The sequence below is a fragment of the Trichoplusia ni genome, chromosome 2 (assembly GCF_003590095.1).
Source record: "Trichoplusia ni isolate ovarian cell line Hi5 chromosome 2, tn1, whole genome shotgun sequence".
Lineage (NCBI taxonomy): Eukaryota > Metazoa > Arthropoda > Insecta > Lepidoptera > Noctuidae > Trichoplusia > Trichoplusia ni.
The window spans coordinates 17,516,022-17,540,043 of record NC_039479.1 but is presented as its reverse complement, the minus strand read 5'-3'; the positions used below and the strand labels follow the sequence as shown (position 1 = coordinate 17,540,043).

The 24,022-nt window shown below is 38.8% G+C and overlaps 1 protein-coding gene across 4 annotated transcripts; it reads left to right on the top strand.

Moving 5' to 3' along the window:
• The first annotated feature begins 9,456 nt into the window (after positions 1-9,456).
• LOC113508486 (liprin-beta-1) lies at positions 9,457-23,708 on the top strand. Of its 4 annotated transcripts, none has more exons than XM_026891555.1 (13): positions 9,457-10,542; positions 10,846-11,474; positions 11,837-12,010; positions 15,447-15,608; positions 15,996-16,152; positions 18,086-18,224; positions 18,701-18,923; positions 19,261-19,471; positions 19,820-20,029; positions 20,327-20,438; positions 20,647-20,743; positions 21,148-21,244; positions 22,169-23,708. In XM_026891555.1, exons 1-13 carry the CDS (start codon positions 10,266-10,268, stop codon positions 22,225-22,227), a joined length of 2,547 nt encoding a protein of 848 aa, XP_026747356.1. In that variant the 5' UTR covers positions 9,457-10,265; the 3' UTR covers positions 22,228-23,708. The 4 variants fall into 4 exon arrangements, with proteins under 4 accessions (XP_026747356.1, XP_026747355.1, XP_026747357.1 ...); XM_026891554.1 differs by having other exon boundaries at positions 9,460-10,542; positions 21,148-21,264; XM_026891556.1 differs by having other exon boundaries at positions 9,605-10,542; positions 15,996-16,098; positions 21,148-21,264.
• The last annotated feature ends 314 nt before the right edge of the window (positions 23,709-24,022 follow it).

Genomic DNA, 24,022 nt, shown 5'->3' with positions numbered 1-24,022 from the left:
CGAGAGAAGACGTAATCGCATGTGAAAAACTATCATCTAATTAATGTGTTTCGAAAAGAGTTTAACTGTTCTAAAAATATAGTCCATAAAATACAGTCCATAAAATACTTTCTGCATACATCATGTTGAATTTTGAGCTGCAAGCTAGATCGATCATAAGGTAAAAATAGTGATACGAAAAGGGATGTTATTTTATTTATTTTTTAATTCACTTTATGCATGAAGCTCTATCTACATGCAAGGCATGGCTATTTTCATTAGATTAATGCTGCACGACAGCAACTGTATATTGATATTGATCCTTATCAGCGGGGGTGGATGAGTGACGTCGTTCCTTTAGCCAAACAACGGGCCGTCCCCGCAGTTTGTCGGCAGCTGTCTGCCGTGACTACCCGAGTAGCTTACAGCTCAATGAACATGCCGTGACGGCTTCGTTATGACATGCCGACGTGACAGATCGCACAGGTCATGATTTTAATAATGCTCTCTAATTATAATTCCGCTCACAAACGCTTTAGTAGATTAATATGGGTATTATCGTACTCTACAGGCCGACTATTTTGGTACCATTTTGGCAAGATAAATAAAACGAAAAAGTCCAAATATAAACGTTTATATTATTTGTCCTCTTAAAAGCAAAGAAGAGGACCAAATAGATTTCCAGCTATCAATCAAACGACGCAATTTTACCTTTACGGGAGCAACAAAATTGCCAAATTTATAGTTTCGATACGAAAGCTAACAAATTGATCACTATTTATTTTAGCTTCGTAAATTTCTTTATATTTTATTTATGTTACGTGTCTGATACGAGCAGGATGCGCATCCGTATTCGTGATTTAATTCACATGTACACTCATGTATCAACTTATTTGTACAACGAGTCAAATTATGCCAATAATTCGATATTCTGATATGAATATTGGGTTGCTAGGTGACACGTATGCGATGAATGCGCCCTGTTTACTGACCAGCATTGAACCCCGTGGATGAATGGATCTCATAAGCCGTGTGCACCACTTAGGCATTCATTGCCGGGTGCCTCCCTCACAACACACGGGGTAACTAACCTCGCTTGTACATTGCATACAGTGCTAATCGTATAGCATATTATAAAATAGTTGAAAGCTTCGAATAGTTTCAGAACAACTTGTGTGGCATCCGTTCACCAATATGAAACGTACTTGCTTTTTCTTCTTTAACGTAGAATTTAAACATTTTTAAAAGTGTTCAACTCATATTTTCATGACAATAAAAGTTGCTTACAATGGTATGATATTAAATCAAGTACGTTTCGGTTCTATCGCTTTGGACTGTGAAAATATTAAGTCGCACGATGTGGCTTTGTATCCGCAATTTTCGTGCTTCGGGCAAAACGAACTTAAAGATAAAAAGAGTGCCGGTGCTATAAATACTTAGTAGTGATTATTTGATTTCTTAAAAAATGTTTGCTTTAACGCGCCTGTTTGTCATAAAGTCATGGGAACTAAAATGTAACGCATTTAGTCATATACTGTTTTTCTCGAACGAGTATTGTAGACACTTCCCCCCTTGAATAACTATGGTCATTATAGTCACGAGAATGTTTTCGTATGACGCAACTCTATTCTAAAACCTCCATAATTCAAGATAATAGATTTCAGAGTAGCAACTACCAACTTGATAGATGGTGGCGTACCGAGATTCCTATGGGAATAGGCATAAGGCAGTAGGCTTCTAAACAGACCGTAAGTTGTTCAGTAAACTTTGTTGTTACATTATAACTTTGTGGTACCTGCCACGTTATGTTATACTTGGTTAATTTTGTGATTATAACATTGTAAAATATTGAACATTAAGTTCACGAGGCACGGAGCGCTCGCCGCAGACTAGTTCCAGGTGAACGCGCGTTCCATTAGCGCTAATTAGAATTTCCCAAGTCCCCGCTCTCCCTCGCACTCTATAAGTACCCGTGTTTCACAGCTCTTATCAGTACCAATAATATACGAGGACCAAGTTAACGTTTCGTACGTGCAGAGCGGAGTGTATTTCGGAGACTCCGCGCCCCATTTTAAATGTGCGGTTTCGCAACCAGATTTTTGATACTGCTTAGATGCACTGCTGCGGGTACAGATAAACAAGACTTGAATGCATTGACTAGATTATTTAAGTAGGCAAGAATTCCAAATGTATTTACGGAAGATTTTATTCTAATTGAATTTGTAGAGATAGCTCCTCACGTAACACGTAAGGCTATTTGTAATTTGTAACTAAAGATAATATATGTACAAAATGTTACTGCCTGAAGAGCTTTGTTGTCTGTCCGTGGACGTCCTATTATTAAGCTGTAGCGAAGCTTCGGTTACTTAATTACTCCAGTAGTCGTAATAATTTAATATGTTTGGCTTTGGCACGATTTGGCTGACTGTTACAGCATAAAATTTATTACAACAGCAAATTGTCGGTAAAGTTCTAGCGTAACCTATTATTAGCGTATCCTTTCAATTTTGATGTAAAAATATGTTTTTAAATACTCAACTTTTAAATTACAAGATGGGATCGACATCAAGAGAATTTCAATTAAAGTGTCGAGGACGCGGCGTTTGATCGGAAAACTCGGGCGGTAGCGCGAAATGAATTTATTTCAACTAAATAATAGGTTATAAATTGAGAGCTCGATGCAGCGAGCTCACACGTTACCATCAACATGACATCGCTGTAATATCGCTCTATTTATAGGGCACCTATGTACGCAGTTTGTGGTATGAGCTTATTGGTTTCTGTATCCGCATTTTGACCACTGCCCCGATGTTTAATATTCAGTAATTACGTGACTGCTTATAAACATTATACGCTGCATTGGTTTATTTACATACGAGTTACAAATTATTGATTACTGTAACAAAACTGTTAATAATAAAATGAAACGGTTTGCGCATTTGGCTTGGGAAGTCAAATAATTCTAACAGTACACGCGTTAATATTATGATATTTCTGATTATTAACCTTTGAATACGAATATTTTATACTTAATTAAAATACTTAATCTCCTTACGGATATTAAATTGGAAGCTACTAAACCTTTTAACGACTAATTGCGTTATTAGGGACATTCTCTAAGGAGTGGGTGGCTTCTTATTTAATTAGAATACAAAAAATGCGAACATGATAGTCCCTAACTGGAAATTGGGTCGATATTTGAACTCTCTTAGAAAAGAAGAAGTATCTAATGGACCGGTGTTTTCAATATTTGCAAGAAGGGTTATGGCAACACGTTTTGTCTTGTAAAGTCGATGAACTCAAAAGCGTTGACCAAATGTTGGTGTTTTTAGGGAACCCATACACACTCAATAACGATCGCTATCCTTGATCCGTGATCAAAATCCATTGCGCCTGCACGGGGCATCATAGATCTAGAAAAGTAAACACAGACACAGACTCTATGTAAACAAATAATATAGATGAATACAAAGCTTTGCCCTCGGCATTGGCCTCATCAGCGTGACAGGCGTGAAAGTAGGCTTCGCTGTGCTTCCGATGCCTGCCACCCGCTTCCACACAACAATATTCTCGAATCGACCTATCAAACAAGAATCACTTGGCAGTTATATTAAATATTTACTGATAGATATAAATCAGAACGTACTCATCGATCGCTTTTTGACAATGTAAAAGACATGGTCAAAAAACATCAGTATTCGATTGTATTCCAAAATAAACATCCTCAAACTCATTGCTTACCATTCCTTTAATTATTTGTGTATAAAAAACCAATTCATATACACCGAAAACACACGAATTTCTTTATTATTCAGCGCTTTTTATTTAAATAATACCGTAGCAAAAACAAGAGTAATTAATGTGAATTGATATTGCTTACGCTGCTTTCCGAACCGGTTAAATTTGTTTTCAAGCGTCAGTGTTGGTGTTTCGACTAGGGTGCCATAATTAAAACCCCTCCAAATTGGTTCCGATTTTATTGGCACGATTTGGCAAAGCTCACAATGCTGGTATAATATCAATATGCTACTGTATACTCATTTCGTTCTGTTAGCTATTTGTGAGTTGCGAACGTCTAGTTACAAGGCAATCGTCTGGAAAGTTGAGCTAGAACATTTTTTATTTACTTTTAAAAAGAGCCTGCGCAAATCGCGTTATGGCTGGCTTTTTCGTTGCTTGGGTGCTTGGGTAAACTAAGGACTATTATAACAATCTTACAACTTCTACGTTTGCTGTATTGATGAACGGAGTTTAGACGTTGGTCTCTCTCCGTGCAAATTTGATTTTGTAGCCGCGCAACTAGTCTATACATTTGTATTTTTTTGATTTTGGTAAAATTCCTTCCACTTTCCCAAGAAATTTGAAGGGAACTATGTTTTTGTTTTGAACGTAAAAATACACAAAAAGGGGTATGTTTCCTTGCGTACTCATCGACATAGGCTGTTTACGAGCTGGCTCAGCGAATTCGCCTGTGCAAAGAGTAATTTAAAATTCAGAGCGCCTCAGTCCCGTCGGGTCGGTCATTATTGCCTCATTGTTATACATGCTGTGTTATGTTGTTTTTTAACTATTACGAAATTTCCGTCGAGAATATAGCGTCATGTGAACTTTCACACTGTTTTCATGATAAGGTTGAACAAATTGATCTTCGAAGGATCTAAATCTGTCTTTATTGATTTATCATACTCAATTATCAATCTACGCGGTATGGAATTTGTGTAAAAATTATATACCCTATATATTTCTCGTTGGACCTACATCTCATATACATGTTTATATATACATATTTTGATTCACTGAGGGGCTTAAGGCTCCTTCCTTTTAACGCCATTCTTTCCTGTTTTCTGTCGATCTAATTCAATTCGTTCCCATAAAATTCACTGCGGCATCCACTATCCTTAATGTATATTATTATTGAACGAATGACTTTCTGACACCTTTTAACATTACTTAATTTTTTATCTTAAGTGCCCGCATACTGTTATCTGCACTTCGCGGCGAGAGAGCACTAAATCGGCGTAAGAGATATTAAAAAATACTTAGATGTAAGAGTTTATGAAAACAGAACATTTTCTAGCGTCTCAAAAATAACCTTGACATTGAAGCTGCTGTAACGTACACATTTAACGTTGGGAGAGTCGTTTAGCATAATTATGTAAATAGATTTTGGTCAAGGAGCTACCAACAAAGCATACTAAAATTAAATTTCAAAGTACTAGGTCAAGTACTGGCCGACGCTCCTGAACACTTGTGACCGTTACATGTTTAAATTTAGTACAGCTTACGGGAGAAATATTTGCAGCTCTTATATCTTAATCTATAGAAATAAAATGTTTTACAAATTATAAGTAATGTACTATTTATCATGCAGCTCTCTCGAAACAAACAAGTTTTTCTGCATTAAAAGCGGAATGTCTGTAATGTACTTTAATGAATGAAATAATAAAACTATCCGCGCAGTTTTCATTCTTTCTCTAAATGAGAATTTGCTTTTGTCTTTCTGTGGAGCTTATTTTCAAATTCTTTTTTTTTCATTAACTATTCACATTCACAAGATTCATATAAATGTGTATGTGTCACAGAAGCATATATGTATGTAATAGCGTATGTACCATTCATATACTCGTAAGTAAGTTCTACTGCAGCTAAAATTCAAGATTTACTACTTCATATTCGTTACTAGATTCCATTTCTGTAGCATCATAACTCTTTCACATCGGACAAACGGATCAGATCGATCCAATTTATTTGGTAGGAAACCTTTGTGGTTGGTTATGAGTACAACGTATTTGTAAACGGATCAGCCGTTTTCAAACTCATCTCGCTTAATGTCAGACATCCTTTTGATTACGTGGCCTTTGAACCCGCAATTTTACTGAGGTAAATGTGGTCTCTGTGCGGTATGAGGCGTAATGCATCTCGCATTTGTTTGCTACTGAAAATATAGGAACCATGTACCAAAAAGTATTCTTATTTTAGGTTTATAGTGCCTACGATTTCTTAGTTTTATGACTGACTAGCTATTGACGGGGGCACGCCGGCTACAAATCGAAAATAATCCCACGGGAAAATAAAAACGGCATAAAAACTATCATATGTGTTAATCCAGGTTAAAAACTATCAGTGCACCGAGTTTCGTTTAAATACGTTTAGTGGTTTTCTTGTGTGAAAGAGTAACGAACATCCACACATTAAAAGTTTCGCGTTTATATTTTTAGTAGGATAACCCCTGTATATTATTTTTTTATATAACTATGCGTAAGACGTTTCACGTGCCACTCGTGCCAGTCTTAACTTTCTCATTTTGAACCAGCAGAAAGATATTATTATTGTAACTGAATTTAAATTAAAACAACTTGTTATAATAATGTCATGTACCTACTTACTTCTTACTGACTGTTTCGCAACTCTCTTCCATGGATTTCGTTTGCAAAGTTCTTATTTATGGCATCTTCGAAACTCAATTAATTTAACTTTACGGATAATAGCTTAAATGTTGATACCTTACGGAGCTTTGACACTTCTGGCACTTTAGTTAATAAAAAGATATTAAAAGATTTTCTTTCGTAATGGATTTTATTTTAACTACTTAATGACGTAACAAATATCTAGTACATCTAAAAATAACAATAAGCTGATATATCTTAATAAATAATTTGTTTATCGGCATGATGCATCTCAGGCTAACTCTACCAGGATTACACTCTGGCAGTAGTTTATGTTACTCCCAACCTAATTTACGATTACAAGAATGCGTCCAGGAAATATCGCATTCTCTTTGTGTTCGAGAACGATCCCAAAATAGTGAAGTCACGCTTCCGCGATAGCTGATATCTACTCGATTTATAAACAATGGTACAATTAACCCATATAAATTGGTATCCCGCGGCAAACATTAGGTTGCTCTATTTCAACAGTCAATAATTAAGTAGAGCAGTATATTATAGTAACAAGTGATATTTATAGTCACCGCCCGCCCAAGAGTCCATTTGCCGCCCACCGGGCCGCAAGGGTGTCGACCCGCGATTTGCACACTGGGCTTGTTACATTTTATTGTGGAAAAAAAAACTGGCGAAATGCTTCCATTCTTTTTTATTCCTCTTCTCTATTTGTGTAAGTAATGTAATCTCCGTTTCATCTTTCTTTCATGCATTTTTTGTAATTTCGTTGAAAGAGGATGAGTGTTCAGCTTTTTGTTGTAATAAGTTTATAAAACTGATGTTTTAAATTTCATAGCCGACTATAAATCGTTTAAATTACTTTTACTTATAGAAATTAACAAAAATAAGTTAATCCATTTAGAGACAAAAAATTGTAGGTACTCCCTATTCTAACTGATCTGAACTCTAAAAACATCTTAGCAAGCTGGTGCAATGAGTAATTAGTCTCTGAAATACAGCTCAGAAGCGAAAAAATATGCTCGTAAAATATTTTACTCAGATCGCGTAAGTTTTGTCTACTAACGAACCGCACCGTTTCCGTAGCGATGTGACGAATTTTTAGCAGCAGTTAGAAACATTCTGTCGCGTAACGTTCATAGTCGTCAGCTTTTATCGTGTGTGTGAATGTGATACTGTCGTGAACACCGTGAACCTAGTGATTGTGAGCATAAAAAAACAAGTGAATAAAACTGACTGCATCATATTTTATGTGTAATAGTGCAAGTTCTTGTAAGTATGGGGGTTTGTAGGGTGAACTTCAAGTCTACAAATGAGTCATAGCATATCAGACAGGCTAATCGATTGTATCACAAAGTATAAAAGGAGGATAAAAGTTGCGTCGTCCTCGCGAGCCCGCCGCACCGGCCGGCAGTCACTCCCTGTCAACTTCAGGCTAACTTGCCATTAAGTTTTATATTTTCTTTTTAGAACACACTAACCGGCGTAGACTTCCACTGAACCGTTAACTGTGTTACAAAGACAAGCTTCCACAAAGAACAACGTTTTGTTCTAGCTGACGTATGGCATTGTCAACACATATCTACAACAAAACTTCAATCGTGATAGTGTTTTGAATAGGTAGAGCCACGGTAGACCGACCATGTTACCTTTCAGTCGTAGATATTAATATCTTGACTTTAATTTACCTCTTTGTACCATTTATCTGAAGTTTATTGCTACCAACCTATTCTTCTTTGCCATAAGGCCCCTGCATTACAATAATACAAAACTTTACAGGAAAGCCAGGAAGGTAGAATTTTTCAAAGTTCCATTGTTGTTATACACGTTCAAATACTTAACAATATGTATCTTGTGAACGTAATCAAAACGTATTGCGCTTCAATATATTATTGCCAAGAATAACACAATCTTGGATATTGGAAAAGGATACGAGATTTCAAATCGGGTTTATATTGAGAAATATTAGATTTACCATTCACCTTCGATCGTAGGCTCATAGAGTCTGCAATAACTGTTATTATACTAAATCAATAGGGCTGATACGAATTTAACTCGAATTAGAGAATTGGTGTTCTTAGGAAATGGGTTGAACAAGGGTTCGCTGTATTATAATTCGAAATCGGTGGGAATTGCTCGCTTCACTGAGCCTATGTCGCGAAGACATTCGGTCCCGAGACTTGTTTGCCAATTTTATTGAATCTCATCTTTATACATTCCACGCTTTACTGCTTTCCATGTCATCCTTTACAAGGCGTTCGTTTTCAGTTTAATATGTTTTCTCATCTTACTGACACAAAATTGTTCTTATGTAGAACTCGCGCCATTAATCATGTGTGAAAAACAAAACACGCAAGAATAATACCATTTCTCATTAGACAACATGATGTATGTGTATATATACATAATAATTATGAGATAATGATACGTGCGATACGTTTTCTAGTTAGCATTGGTTGGCATTTATTGTAAAGTGTGATTAGCTTGCACGCATACTGAAATTTAATGATTTTTTTTCCTCTCGTTATTTTGCGGCGTCACTAGTCATTACAAAGAATTATCAATGAGAAATTATAGGCTATTAATGTATTCTTCTTAATATTTTCTTTGGGGTTCTATAGGTGCAACAATTAAAGTTTATTGATGCAGTTTGCTGAAATATCTTCTATACAATCAATGTTAAAACCAAATATTCATACTACCAGTGTTATAATTTCAATTATATTTGCCAATATATCCCACATATTGCTATTTGCTTGTACATGAATCATCTGAAAGTTTCGGTCATTGTTTATGTTTCAACAATTGCTTCGAGCAAGCAAAAGTTTTCAACATGTGTCTATTTTTAGGGCTTCGGTACACGTGCTCGCCCTCTGTAGAACATTAAAATGGATCTTTTGTCGGATATTCTCAACGGAACAGCTGTCGTGTTATTTCCGACACGAGGGGAGTTACTTTATTTCAAGATGTCCTGTTAAGTTTGCTGTTGTTGATAACAATTCGTAGATCTAAATAAATTATCTCTAATAATGTATGTTGTAAATAATAGCTGTTGTCTTTGTAGAAATCTTAAAGTCTCTATTTACAGAGGTATGCCTAATTAGTATTTTTATTTGGTATAGTTTTTCTGGAATTTCTAACAATAAACACAATTCAAATAACCTTCCCGGTTTATGTTCTTAGAGTGTATTTATGGCGAACTGAAAACATAAAATTATATACAGAAATTGTTTTAATTACATATTTAATTAAAGACGACGTGAATAAAGTACCTATCTGTTGAACATTGCTTCTGAATAGAGAAAGGAACCAATATGAATTGCTTGGGTTCGTGTCAGAGCTATGAATTGAATCCTGCAGAATCAAATGCCTCGCCTTACTACCCACCTCAATTACCTTACAACCCTGATTTCATCGAGGAACAAGATCAGTATGACCAGTTTACTGATCCTGCTTACTTATGGAGCTCCTGCGACACAGAATATTACACTGGAAATACTTTCGAAAACTATGACGAGTGGGGGCGAGCCCGCCGTTCCCTGTATGAAGGCGTCAACTGTATGCCGGTGAGTGCGCCAGCTTGTGTGCATCGCGCCGCACGCTACCTACATCAATTACGAATTACTGTCGTGTGTTGTGTGGATATAAACAAAACTCTGTACATATTCTATCATTATGTTGTGAAATTAACAATCTATGCGTTTATTACTGACGTAATAGAGAGTGGCTGTGTTTACATAATTAAACTTTAATTACTGTTTTACCTAATAAAACCTGAATCAAAGCGGGAAGGGTGTACAGAATGCATCTTGCGTATACACCGCGATCTATTTCCGGGCGCGGGCGTCGGCCCTATTCGTGCGAGTCTCGTTCATTTTGAACTAAAACATGCGAGAGCTCGGCCGCGGGGGCTCACTAGTGGCTGCCACCATCGCAGCATTACACAATCGAACCGTAGTCGAGGAAAAGCCTCGGCCGGTCAAATCACGATCGACCTCTGCGGAGATAAGAAATGTTGCACGGTCCATAAGAGAAGAAAATTTTGGCGAAAATCGTGCTCGGAGGGCGTCTGGCGGCAGCGAGCGTCCTTTGTCCACCGCGTCCGAAGCCTCAGAGCGGGACTCCGCTTCCGTGCAGTCCAGCGAAGAGCCGCCCCCACAGGAGAGTACGTAATTCGCGATCTGCGGACGAGTCACTGACGTAGCGTATTACTGGAACGTAGCCAAACTTTAAAATAGAGACTCGTAGGTGACTCGTACAGAATTTGTCGCGCAGTGTCGCATTTGCAGAGCCTCATGTCCGACTGCGAATATCTAACGGAGCCCTTCGATGAGGAGCAGGAGCGCGCGGCGGCGGGATACGTACACCCCGCCGTGCGCTCCTACATGTACTCGCCGATGGGTGAGTTATTGTCGGTCATGAGGCTTTATCGCGTTTTATTTACTTTTCAACGCTTATCTCGTAACAGGCGGAGATTCAGACAGCCCTGATGAGGCGACAGTGAAGTGTACTACATGGCCTGAAGGCGCTGTGCCCGCGGCGCGAACTGAATCATCGGAATCTGAGTCCAGTTCATCTAGTGGAGATGATTCTGATGAACAAGGATACGAGCCCCATGACGGTGATGCCGAATACCGAACCTTAACGCCTAGCAGGCGTTTGGACAATTCCACTAGGCGTGATGATGATTTTATGTGGATGCCAACGGGAAACATGGTGGACGAAGGAGAAGAACAAATCTCAGAAACTAGAGGAGATAATTTTTCAGCAGCAAGTTTGGAAAGACGACGACGACCTCCCACCGATCGTGTAGATCGTGATCGCAAATCAAGGTCGTCCTTAACATCCAAACCTCCACAACACCCATCAAGCGTACGCGCATCTCCCAAGCCCCGTCGTTCTCGCAACGAGGATACTCCACCTGATTTACAAAGGCGATGGAATTCGTACGAACATTTCCGATGGCCACCGGAGGGTGGGTGGTGGCCTCCTATGTGCTGGTGTCACGGACCTCCAGTGCCTCCGCCGTGTTACATGCACGATCGTGCTTGGCCCTCGAATCCATCATTACCCCCAATGCCTACTCGCAATTACAAGGTACTGGAATAGACAAAACCACATTTACGAAATTCAAGGAAACCTCGCATTGTTAACGGTCCGCTCGTATTCAATAACTTGTGTTGTGCATAATAAGATTTATTTTAGATGTTAGTGCAAGATCTATGTGTTTAGGTCTAGTGTTCATTTATCTCAGCGGGTGTTTAATATGATTAACGTTTTGATTAACTTTGATTAACAACTGACTTCTAATGTTATGCGTCTGTTTTGTTAACTAAAATGAAGTTATTTGTCGTATTTACAAGAGCATGGAACACTAAATTCAAAACGTTGATTAATATCTACCTGTTTACGTGTTGGTTGTAGTAATAGATATTATATTAGTACCATGCACATTACAGAACGATGCAGAAGACCGCGTACGTCGCCTCGAGGCGGACAAAGAAAGCTTGCATCTCCAGGTGCAGGTGTTGTCCGAACAAATTGCTGCGCAGTCCGAAAAGATGTCGGACCTCGAGCGTGCCTTGCAGGACGCCAGACAGAGACTCGATGACTCCGAACAAAGGCTGCAGAAGGTACAGTAACAAATTACAGTATTTTATTACGACGAAATAATGACCTGGTAACAAGTTACAACGTAGCCCCATTTTCACGCGAGTCGAAAATACTAGGTTAACAACAAACGAACGTAAATTGGGAGTGTTTCGGCCTCGTGCAGGATTCCACTTGCAAACGAATGAAAATTTAACTGGAATGGAGCTTAACATGCTACACATTCTTTATTTGTTTTACTTGTTTTAGCTCGCAAATCTATGTGTACTACTGTGTGTTGTTTTTGTACCTTTTTTAATGCCTACAGTCGAAAGTAAACAACATTTTTGTTGAATCCTTAAAGCTCCTCCTTAATTGTAGGTCAGTTCTTTGATTTAGTTACAAACTAGTCACTAAAAAGGTCACGCCAGTTCTAACAAACTTGCTTGTCTTCCAACTCAACTGTGAGCGTCTTGCTACTTTACAAGTTTCGTGTTTGTGCCCGTTATTTACCGTGAAACTTTACAATCTCATTTACTTCCAACAGTTGTTACATAAAACATTAAAGACCCGCAAATTGATTAATTACAGTTATTTACACAATTCGTGGAATAAATCCAATTTGTTAAGGTAAAGTGAGACATTGTTAAGCTCGTTTAGGTTTGCAGTTGAATTGATAGATATGATAGCAAGACGGTAAACTGTTTAACATTCAGTACGGCCTAGATCCCGGTGGAACGGGGCTATTGAATAATCATGATCGGTGTGGGTCGCACAATTTCTAGCGCGCCTCAGGCGGTGCCCGATCTCTTTATCGCATTGAGCTCGGCGTGCCCGTCACACAATCACTTCAAACTCAACATTAAATAATAACTCGTTGCACACGTCCCGAACGTGCTACACTGGTTTAGGGTTAACACAATTGAAAATCCAGCTTATAATTATCCAAAGTTACGCTGAAGTTTCATCTAATTACGAGCTTTCATCAACGGTGTTATGTTCTTGGGCATTATTGTCGCTTGCTTCTTCACAAAATGTTTGCGTTATAACGGATTGATGAAACAAATTATTTTCATACGGTATTAAATAAACAGAAACACTGGCCATGTGTGTTATGTGCGTTATCAAGTTTTATATTTGTAGCTGCATAGTGCATATGGATTTTAGACAAGTTCATTATTCCATATTACGTAATACCAAATACATTCAACGTTCAGTATGATGCCAATTTTATAGGCGAATCAGTATCGTTGCGTGTCTTGTAGATGCAAATTTGTGAATTGCGTTGCCATGCGTGAGCGTGCGTGAATGTTGTTCTCCGTCGCAATCGAGTTACGACAAGAGATTTATTACCACAGACATCTTGCTACTCAGAGTAATTAATGTATTTACTTAAATAGGGTACACATAACTCACAACTTACCCATAAACTGATAAAGCGACCATTTTATGAGAAAGTAGCTGACGCCCGCTTGCTCGCCCGATTCATTTCGAATATGATCCTACGGAACATAAAATCAGGTAGAAAATCCTATCCTATGCATTAATCCAGGTTATAAACTATCTGTGCACCGAGTTTCGCCTAATTCCGATATGTGGATTTTGCGTGAAAGAGAAAAACACATTAAGTACATACTTTCGCGTTTATAATATTAGCAGGATGTGGTTCCCTTAAGCTCACCATTGAAGAGTTCGATTTGAATGGAATCCAATCGTTGCTAAAAGTAACGATGCGTCACATCCAGACATGTAGCTCGACAGAATAGTCGGTTCACAGAAAATAATGATTGCTTCACACACATGGCCACCCGCGAATGCCAACGGACCATTCAACCTGACAGACTACTCACTTATAGACACGAGATCAACTACAAAACAATTTTAAATAGTAATGGAATAATATTCCATAATATTTAATAAGTAGATTAACAAAACAAATCGATTCGCTATACTTTAAGCGTGATGGTAGATTTTCCATTATCATTATTCCTATGGAACTAACTGTATCTAAAGATATTTAGACTTTAGACTTTATATTTAGACTTTAGCATAGGCTGGTAGAAAGTAATCAGCGTATTTGAACGAATTTAAAATAAACAGTTTCTTTAAATCGTTCTAATTCTGTACATTAACATTAAGCAATGTATACCAGATGTGGATTTTTATTAATCAACCGTGATACGAGGAGAGACAGCTACGTACTATAAAATCCCTATCGGATTGAACTGTAATTTCGCGCGGGTCAATGCTGTTTAGACGTTTCGATTTAGAGATCCTATTTGAGACGCAGTTGGTTCAGACAGATCCATTTCATGTTTCTTTATTTTAAAGTAGTTGTTTATCTTGAATCGAATGGAATGTTTTGAATTTGAAAAGAGTGTAGTTATAGTGTAGTAAATACATTTATTGCTGCGGCTAGTACGGAACGCCATAACTGATCTAATTATTTGTTCAAGCCACGTACGAGTAGTTATCTTTCAGTAGACACTTAAGTGCCTCTGCCTTACGCCAGCTCAAAATCCCAGCCAGCTTAAATCGTTTCTAACGAGTAACTCAGCGTTACCCGCTCGCTTTTGTTTTATTTATGTGTTTAAGCTTGCTCGTGCAGGAAAGATAAAAAGGAATTCAATCTTGGTATGATTTTAAAATTCTTATATTTTCTACACTTGTGTTCTAAGCGGATCTATACGTTGGCTGCCTCAGACCTAGCGAAACATGTAATATTACATAAGGTATAAATAAACAAGCACAATTACAAAAGTGGCGGTCAAGTGCGTGTCGGAGTCTTTTCACTAACGTTACGTACAAATTAGCTATTCCGTACAATAGAAAAATCTGTCCTTGTGTACTAGATTTTAAATACGAGAGTAAAATACTTGATTATGAATGTATCCTCACGGGCGTATTCCGAGACGCTTGACTAGTTTGAATCTCGGTCCTTATTCATGAGCTTTTACACGTTACACGCCGCACTCAAGTTCCTTCAATTCAGTTCGAATCGTTTCACATAATATTATGCGAGAATTACGCGCGTAAAGTAACGTGTTACGATGTTATGGAGTTTGTACACGTAGACTTGTAAATTTGTTTGACGATATAGGTTTTTTGGAAATATGAAAATGTAAAACATCAACTTCTTTTTTTTAAAAAAAAAAACGGTCTCCGTTTTTCGCTTTGAATTAAAGTACTCGAATAGCCGTCAGCTTTTAGCTCCAGCATCAGATCAGGAGTAAAATCTATGTCTAAATCTTTCAATGTTATTCAATATACGTACGCAGTATCAAATTTCTGAAAAAAAAAATCAATTTAACCATTTTATGATGTAAAGACGGGCTTATTTAATTAGTATCAGGTTGAATCAATTCTTACATTGATTCTTTAAGTTAAACAACCAACCACTTTGCTAACTAACCTTATAAACTCTGACCTTAGTTTTTACTTTAAATATTGTATTAAAATATATTACTTTACATTTTACAGGAAATGCTCCAACGTTCGTCACTCGAGACGCAGAAGTTGGAGCTTCTATCCAAGCTGAGCGAGGTGCGACTGCGGGCCGCGGAGCGAGGCATATTGGAGCGGTCACCGCCACCGCCAGAGGTGGTCAATGCTATGCCCGTTGCAAGACCAGCGCCACCTAGGGTACGGTTGAAAACATCTTAGAAACTTGTTGTGGTGTGATTTGTGCTTTATGGGTACTAAATAAGTAGTCATTTTTTGGGTGATGATAAAAATCATGAATCGCTTAGTGTCATTCTAATAAATGTGACATTGCAATATATTTCAGTGTTAATAAAAGTTTTGTAATTCCATACTCACCTCACATCTCACTTAAAAAGTTAATGAATTTCTTATTAAAAAAGAAAAGGTGAAAACATATCAAAGTTATTTTAATAATATCGGATTGCAAAATATTATTTTTTATATTTTATGAAGACGTATAACGTCATCTAATTGAGTATAACTTGTACCGTATCTTCTACCGTGTGTCTTTCGATATAACCTATGATGAGCTAACCCCGCTTACAGACGCCGCCCGCGAACTACGGTCGGCAGATCGAGCGCAACACGCACATGTACTCGTCGCTGCCGCGCTCGTCCGTGCTGTCGGCGGAGGCGCGCGCGGCGCTCGGTAAACACGACGCGGGCGCGGCGCGCGGCCGCGGACACTCCGTGCCCAACCTAGGTCTCTGGCCTTACGCTGCATGCCTGCTAGACGCCCATTGCACTGCCGTACCACGCAGTGGTCATTTCTGTTGTCATTGTGACTAAACAATCATCTCCCTATTCGGCTAGCCCAACACCTCACTGCCATACCACGCAGTGGTCCATTCTGTTGTCATTGTGACTAAACAATCATCTCCCTGTCCGGCTAGTCCAACAACCTTACTGCCATATCCTGCAGTGGTCCATTTTGTTGTCATTGTGACTAAACAATCGTTTCCCTGTCCGGCTAGACCATCAACGCTACTGCCATACCACGCAGTTGTCCATTCTGTAGTCATTATGACTAAACAATCGTTTCCCTGTCCGGCTAGACCATCAACGCTACTGCCATACCACGCAGTCGTCCATTCTGTTCATTCTATGACTAAACGACGTCTCCCTGTTCGGGTAGCCCAACAATCTCACTGCCATACCACGCAGTGGTCCATTCTGTTGTCATTGTGACTAAACAATTGTCTCCCTGTTCGGCTAGCCCAACACCTCACTGCCATACCACGCAGTGGTCCATTCTGTTGTCATTGTGACTAAACAATCGTCTCCCTGTCCGGCAAGTCCAACAACCTTACTGCCATATCCTGCAGTGGTCCATTCTGTTGTCATTGTGACTAAACAATCGTTTCCCTGTCCGGCTAGCCCATCAACGTCCCAGCCATACAACGCAGTTGTCCATTCTGTTGTCATTATGACTAAACAATCGTTTCCCTGTCCGGCTAGACCATCAACGCTACTGCCATACCACGCAGTCGTCCATTCTGTTCATTCTATGACTAAACGACGTCTCCCTGTTCGGGTAGCCCAACAACCTCACTGCCATACCACGCAGTCGTCCATTCTGTTCATTCTGTGACTAAACGATCGTCTCCCTGTTCGGCTAGCCCAACAACCTCTCTGCCATACCACACGGTGGTCCATTCTCTTGTCATTGTGACTGAACAATCGTCTTCCTGTTCGGCTAGCTCACCAACCTCACTGGCACACCTTGCAGTGTAATAACCATCCCTCTCTTCTTTTGAGATTGTCACTATGACAGTACCTCCTAAAATAAATAGCAATATTTTCTTTGTGACTTTCGCTATTAATGCTATCTCTTGTAGAACAGTTGTGAATACCTATAGTACCAAACGCCTCCCTGTATTCTAGTCATTTACTGGTTCAGTAAAAAATAAATGACTTTGAAACTAAACTTTTCCTTTACCCCTGACATTGTTTAGACTTACCTTGCAGTGGTCCATTCTATAACATTTTTCTTTCTAAATCTAGAAGCCGAATCAACTAACACTTTCGTTTTCTTACAAAAGCTTCTAGCTTCCATGATCATTGTTTTAATTTGATGTTGTGAATAAACTATGTAGATGTGGTGCCTAATAAATACATTTAGATGAATACCCATTATGCGAGCATGTATTGCGTATTGCCTGAGTCCTAATTTTTCATTATTATAGCTTTAGTTATAGTTTCATTATTAGTCTAGCATGAACCGCTTTTGATGTTGTGTAATTGTTCAAACAATAATAATATCGGCGACATTGCAAAACCTGCTTCTTCATAAAGTAGGTTAAACAATAATCTTTAAAACAAATTAGTTTTAAAAGATTTCAAAGCTTGGGCGATTGTCTGTTTTCCCGTGTACCACGGAACAACACTGACTTACCAACATAAATAAATATGAAAGTTCAAGCTGCAGCTTTTTTGCAGAATTATTCATCAAAATTGGCCCTGCTCTTTGTATGTGAAGAAGTAACAAACTTAAAACAGTCGCCTTTTTAATATTTTAAGTTAGGCTTATTACAATTGATATTAAAAAACCCATAAATCTTGGGTTTTTGCATATCAATATTTGTCCTTATATTTCCCACAGTTCAATTAATATTGTACGTTTGCACATGAATTAGCGGAGAAGGAGGAGCCCAGCGGTCGCGGCAGTCCCGGCGTGACCCCCGCCAGCGCCGCGCTGCGCGTGAGACTGGAGGGCGGCGAGCCCAGGCAGGTGCGGGCCACTACACCCAGGCCCAGGGGACAGCCTATGGCGTGGTATGTACTTAAATACCAGTCCATCTTACCCTAGCATCTTAATTAAATATTTTGGTTGTATATATTGGCGGGAAAAATCAGCAAATATAAAAATTACATCCCCTCCTCCCACCTTTTTTGTTTTAAGTTTTTCATATATAAAGCACTAAAAGGTGAAAAACTATCACAGCTGGAATATATTGGATTTATATGTAGGCGAATCTAAAATCCTTTGAAAGATAATAGTAATATATACTGGTAGACACCTCATCAAATTTTAGATTAAAGTTCTCATCAAGGCCTCTGCATGTTGGACCTGTGTCCCCGTGCACGCCTTTAAAAAGGACGAGGTCTCTCTCCATGAAGTTATCCTGTGACAGAAAAGTGTAAAAATAATATAACTTAACAGTGGTTTTCAAAAAGTTGTGCAACTACGAGGTATTTCTATGTAAAGACCATTTGTGGAAACTGTTTTCAACTTTTTTTGTAATTCTTAGGGAAACGATAGACGTCCGCGAGTGGGACTGCGAGACCAGCGTGGGCTGGCTGGAGAGCCTGGGGCTGGAGGTGTACGCGGGCGCGGCGCGAGCCTGGCTCGGGGCCGCGCCCGACGCGCGCGGGGTCCTGGCCGCCGCCTCGCACGCCGCCATCGAGAAGGAGCTCGCCATCAAACATCCGCTGCACAAGAAGAAGATTCTGCTGGGACTTACTGATTTGCTTGTAAGTAACGAGAAACGGATTTACGCATTACCTAATACAATTTTGTTAACCGGGTCGCAGTATCGCATCTATTTAACTCGTACCTGCCTCCACGGCATTAAGGCTCGGCCTGTGCACGATGCACTGAAGCACTTCATCATGGCGTCAAATTTGTATACGCCGCGCTCTTGCGTTGCTATCACAACGCGGTAAAGACTTTACAGGCATCAATGTCTTATTGAAATACGGTGGTCGGAGGGCTGTAGTGAGAGCGCTATCGCTACCTTACAGAAAGGTTATAAGTGTGTCGGCTCGACATACTATCGTGTTGTTGTCTTGACGCGTGTGCGTTGTGCAGGGCGGGCACGGCGACCCGCTGCTGGCGCTGGCGGGGCGCCTGGACACGGCGTGGGCGCTGCGCTGGCTGGAGGACGTGGGCGCGGCGGGCGCGCGGGCCGCCGCCGCCGACGCCGCGCTGGACGGGCGCCTGCTGCACCGCCTCACGCACGCCGACCTGCACGCGCATCTCCGGGTCGCGCACGCGCTGCACGCGCTCTCCATACGCAGAGGTACGGACCAGCTTTACAGGGTCTTTGTCCATTTCGATTATTCCCAACAGTGACGAATTTTAGCCAGAATTTCAGTCAATGGATCAAACTAAAAATAACTAGAATAATGGCACAAGTTCAAACTAAGCTCATTTGAAAGCAAACAAAGCCGGATGACATTTGACATCTTTGTTTTGCCATTTTAAGACTTATTAGAAATAAGACACAAAATCGAAAATAGAACTATCAATTTTGAGCTCACTCGCTCTCCATGTCGGCTGCCCGACCGAACGGACCGCAAATTAGCTGCGCATACGCAGCCGGCGTCCGTTCAAACCGAAAGCTTATCATCAATGCTATCGTTCCCAGGCATCCAGGTGCTCCGCGACAACAAGTTCTCCCCGGACACGATGATCCGGCGCGCGCTGGAGGGCGAGGCGGCGGGCGGCGGGCTGGGCGCGGAGGCGGCGGCGGCGCCCGTGTCGGCCGCGCGGCTGGCGCGCTGGTCCGCGCACCGCGTCATGCAGTGGCTCAAGGAGATCGACCTGGCCGAGTACGCGCCCAACCTGCGCGGCGCCGGTATGACGCTACGTACACTATAGCTACTATACGGTCCGCCCATCCAACTACACAAAACGTATGATATACAAGCGTGTGCGCAAAAACGGAAATCCTTTGCTTACCTTTATTCTCAGAGCGTGTTAGACAGCAATCCGACAGAGCCAAATGCTGTGCGTCCATTACTTATTGTAAAAAGTACAATTTCGCAAAAAAATCTTACGACCTAAACTATTCTAAAATCACGTTTAAATCCCCAGAAGTTAACGAATTTCCAAGAACATGAATGCATGAAACTCATTAATCTTAAACTTGCAGGTGTTCACGGTGGTCTGATGTTACTGGAGCCGCGGTTCACAGCAGAGCTTTTGGCAGCGCTACTAAACATTCCAGCTAACAAGACCTTGTTGCGGCGGCATCTCACGCAGAGGTAAATACTCCTTGGTCCATACAAAATTTTCTTTAAGAATACCTGGGCGATGCTTAGTAAAAAATAACTCGACTCAAGGACGTAATTATTCTTCCCAACTGACCAACGTAACTTTTCCGGAGAATCTGCTACTCGCGTACATTTAGACGAAATAATTCTTCTTCTCAAGACTACAAAAATCTTACCAGTAACCCTTTTCTCATTTTAGATTTAACGACCTTCTCGGCAGAGAAGTTATACAGCAAAAACGTAACGCCGAACAGACGCTCGGTTATCAACCACTTACTGCTACTACCAAATATAAGGTAAGAATAAAATTGGCCTCAATGATAAATTCTACAAAGCGACCTGCTCCAGTTTTTATTCATGAAAAAAATTGAATTAATCTTTTAATAGAGAATCTAAATCTTGATGTCTTTTTATAAAAATGCATTTAATAAATCGTACCTATGTTTGATCGATGTTATATTTGTTTGTAGCCGCGTGATACCTTAAACCGTTTTTGTAAAAATAGACCAATATTTACCTTTTTAACGAAAAGTAGTAAAGGAAGGATGTTTAAGTACTACCGCCTCTTTAAGCAGTTATTTTGGGGTTGCAAAAGTTAGGTAAAGCTCTTGATCCACAACTACAAGGTGTGGAAGAAGAGCTCTGCTTTAAGGGCAGTGTAAGCACCGTTCAAGTCTTCAAACATCCCCATATTCTACAGGTACCAAAGAAAAGCCAGTTCTCGTTGAAACGCAAGAAGAGCAAGGACGACCTTGACCTTGGCGACCTCGTGTGCCCGCTACACGATGACTGCTCAGGTGACATAACAAACTCGCCAGTAAGTCGCCTATACTAACATCACTAATCTGTATAGATGCACCTCTACCGATATCATCAGTTTTCTAAATATATGTCGTATATATTGTATATAGATGGCGCTGTAGAGTGGTGGATACGCCCTCTATACAATCAGAATTAAGTGTGAGATTTGAGAAATTAATTTTGATTTCAAATTTCTTGGCCTATTTTTATGCTAATTGTAACTTAAGTCAGTTAATAATCTGAACAATTTAAATGGGATATTTTTTTATGGGAAATGTTTATTATAAAATTTTAGTGTTACCACTGTGTGCTTACATTCCTGATGATATCGCGTAGAAATATTTGGCTAGCTTTATTTTTTTTTTTGGTATAAGCCTCTTCATAGCGTCAAAACTTCGAGGAGATCTAGGGTAGATCTCCTCGAAGTTTTGACGCTTGGTCAATAAGGATTGTAATATTTACAAGAAATTTGAAATCGTGTTGCTGAGTGAATGACCAGCTTATTTTGTATTTTTGGTTTGTTTTGATATATTTCATAAGCAGAAAAACGTGCATAGTCATACACATTTTTGGCGGAGTAGTCACGTTAAGTACACACCAACATAGTAAGTTTTTTTTGTAAGTTTCATTCTGTATTTTCATTTTCAAAAAAATGTAGAGGTGTGTGTGTTTTGCACTATTAACGAGTGTGCACTGTAGTTTGGTGATTGTTTACTTCTGTAACAAAATTTAACAACGGCAATAATAATTGGGCTTTTTGGCTTTTGGTGGTTCGGGTAATATAGAAAAAGTGTAAGTTATTTATTCCTAAAATTTTAAGTCATTTTTACAAATAAGTATCGACTATATAAAATACACCTAATTGTGATACTAAATTGTCTCAAGTATCAAATTATAAAGACCATTGCCAATGTTTACAGACGATGAAAGTAAAATCAGCAGCAGCGGACGTCGCGTCGGGTGTCTCTCCCCTGCGTGACGAGGCGCGCGCGCAGTAACACCTTGGACAATATACATAACTGAAAGGAGGCGCTAGTACTGACGTTATTGACTAACTATACGTATAAACGACATAAACTTCAATGTTACAATTTGGTCTATTGAATTCGAGTGTCATTCAAAGCAATTTAATCTTTAGCAGTTAACAATTAAAACAATTGTTTGTTCCCTACAAAGCAAATTGATCTTACAAAACGTCATCCACAGTCGTGATTAACATAGTGCCCTATGCCACTCAGCCATCTGTGTCAACGTTCTAAATAGAAATATCTCCATACTAAAAGTCTGTAAAGATACAACAGTTTCCCAATAGCGTATTGCTCCTAGTGCCTCCTGTAACTATCCCTTGTGTTCTAAGTAAATCATATACGAAACGGTTGAACAAAGTATCATGTAATGTATTCATATTCATCGTTTTATGAACGAGAAAATACTTGTTAAGATTGTGGCGAGATAGTGTTTATTAATGTTGAATGGATTGCCTCTAAAACTAATATATCGATTTCAATGTTGTTAAAAACATTTTAGTTAAGGAATGGTGAAAATATTAATGCATTTTCTCAAATGAAGTACAGAAGACAATAGGGTGTTTAGAATCTTTGAAATTTTAACAAATTTGAGATCATCATAAAGTATATTTTCCGTTGTATGGTTCACGTTTTAAATGTTAGTAAATAATTTTATCGAGGTATTAAGTCTTATTTTGAGAGTGTGTTGGTGCTAAATTCTATATTTTGGCGTTTCAGCCCTAAAAGTTATATTTTAAGACTTAAACCTCGAAATAGTGTCCAAGGTATTAATTTAAAAAGTAAAAATATGATGTAGTTTTTTAAAAGAATAATAATAACTAATATTGAATGCAACTGCCAAAACTTGAGAATGAGGAAAATTATTTGTGACTTGTTTTGTTAATGGTTGTCGTTTATTTATTAACAGATTTCCAACTTCAGCTATTTTTATTGTAAATTAATACTTAAGTTTCTAATTATTAAGCTATCAAGCTGTTGATGGCACAAGCAAAAAATAAAAACAAAATCAATGTACTAAAATCATTCGCTATTTAATCTAAAATTATTTTCATCAATAATGTTTTTTTGTAACTTGAAACTTTTACACATGTGACAACCAGAAAGAAAATAGAGATTGTTAGTTCAACATTTAATTAAGAAAATATTTATTGTAACTTTATTTTTTTAGTTTAGTTAATATTGAAAGTCTTGCGTGTAAGTGCTGGTTGAGTAAATGTTATTAAATATACAAATAAAACAAGCAATAGACATTCCATAATGTTTTACCAAAAAATCATTTTCGATTTAAAGAGAAACGCATTCAACTAACACTTCATATAAAGTAATATACAGTTGTTACAATTTTTACCGTACTTAGCTCTTTTACAAGTATTTAAGTAGCTTATTAGGAATCGACTGAAAGGCGACAATATTAATCTGGTCTCTTCTCCATATTCTGAAAGTAATTTTCATAGTCATAAGAGATATACCAGTTTATAATATATTTTCTTAGGTAGGTATGAGACGACTTGAGGAATCGTTCATTTCAAGTCCTCTATTATTAATATGTTATAATTACATTGTAAGCAGTCGGTTACATGAGCCCTCTGATAACTATGTCATGAATATTGCATTTGTTTCATAACTGTCAGTTCGTGTGAACCAGGCTTTATTTATTCTCTGTACCTCTGTTCGCACAATGTTAAGCTATCAGTAATAGTTTCGTTGTTTTTTGAAACGTTTACAGATTTTTTGAAACAATAGATT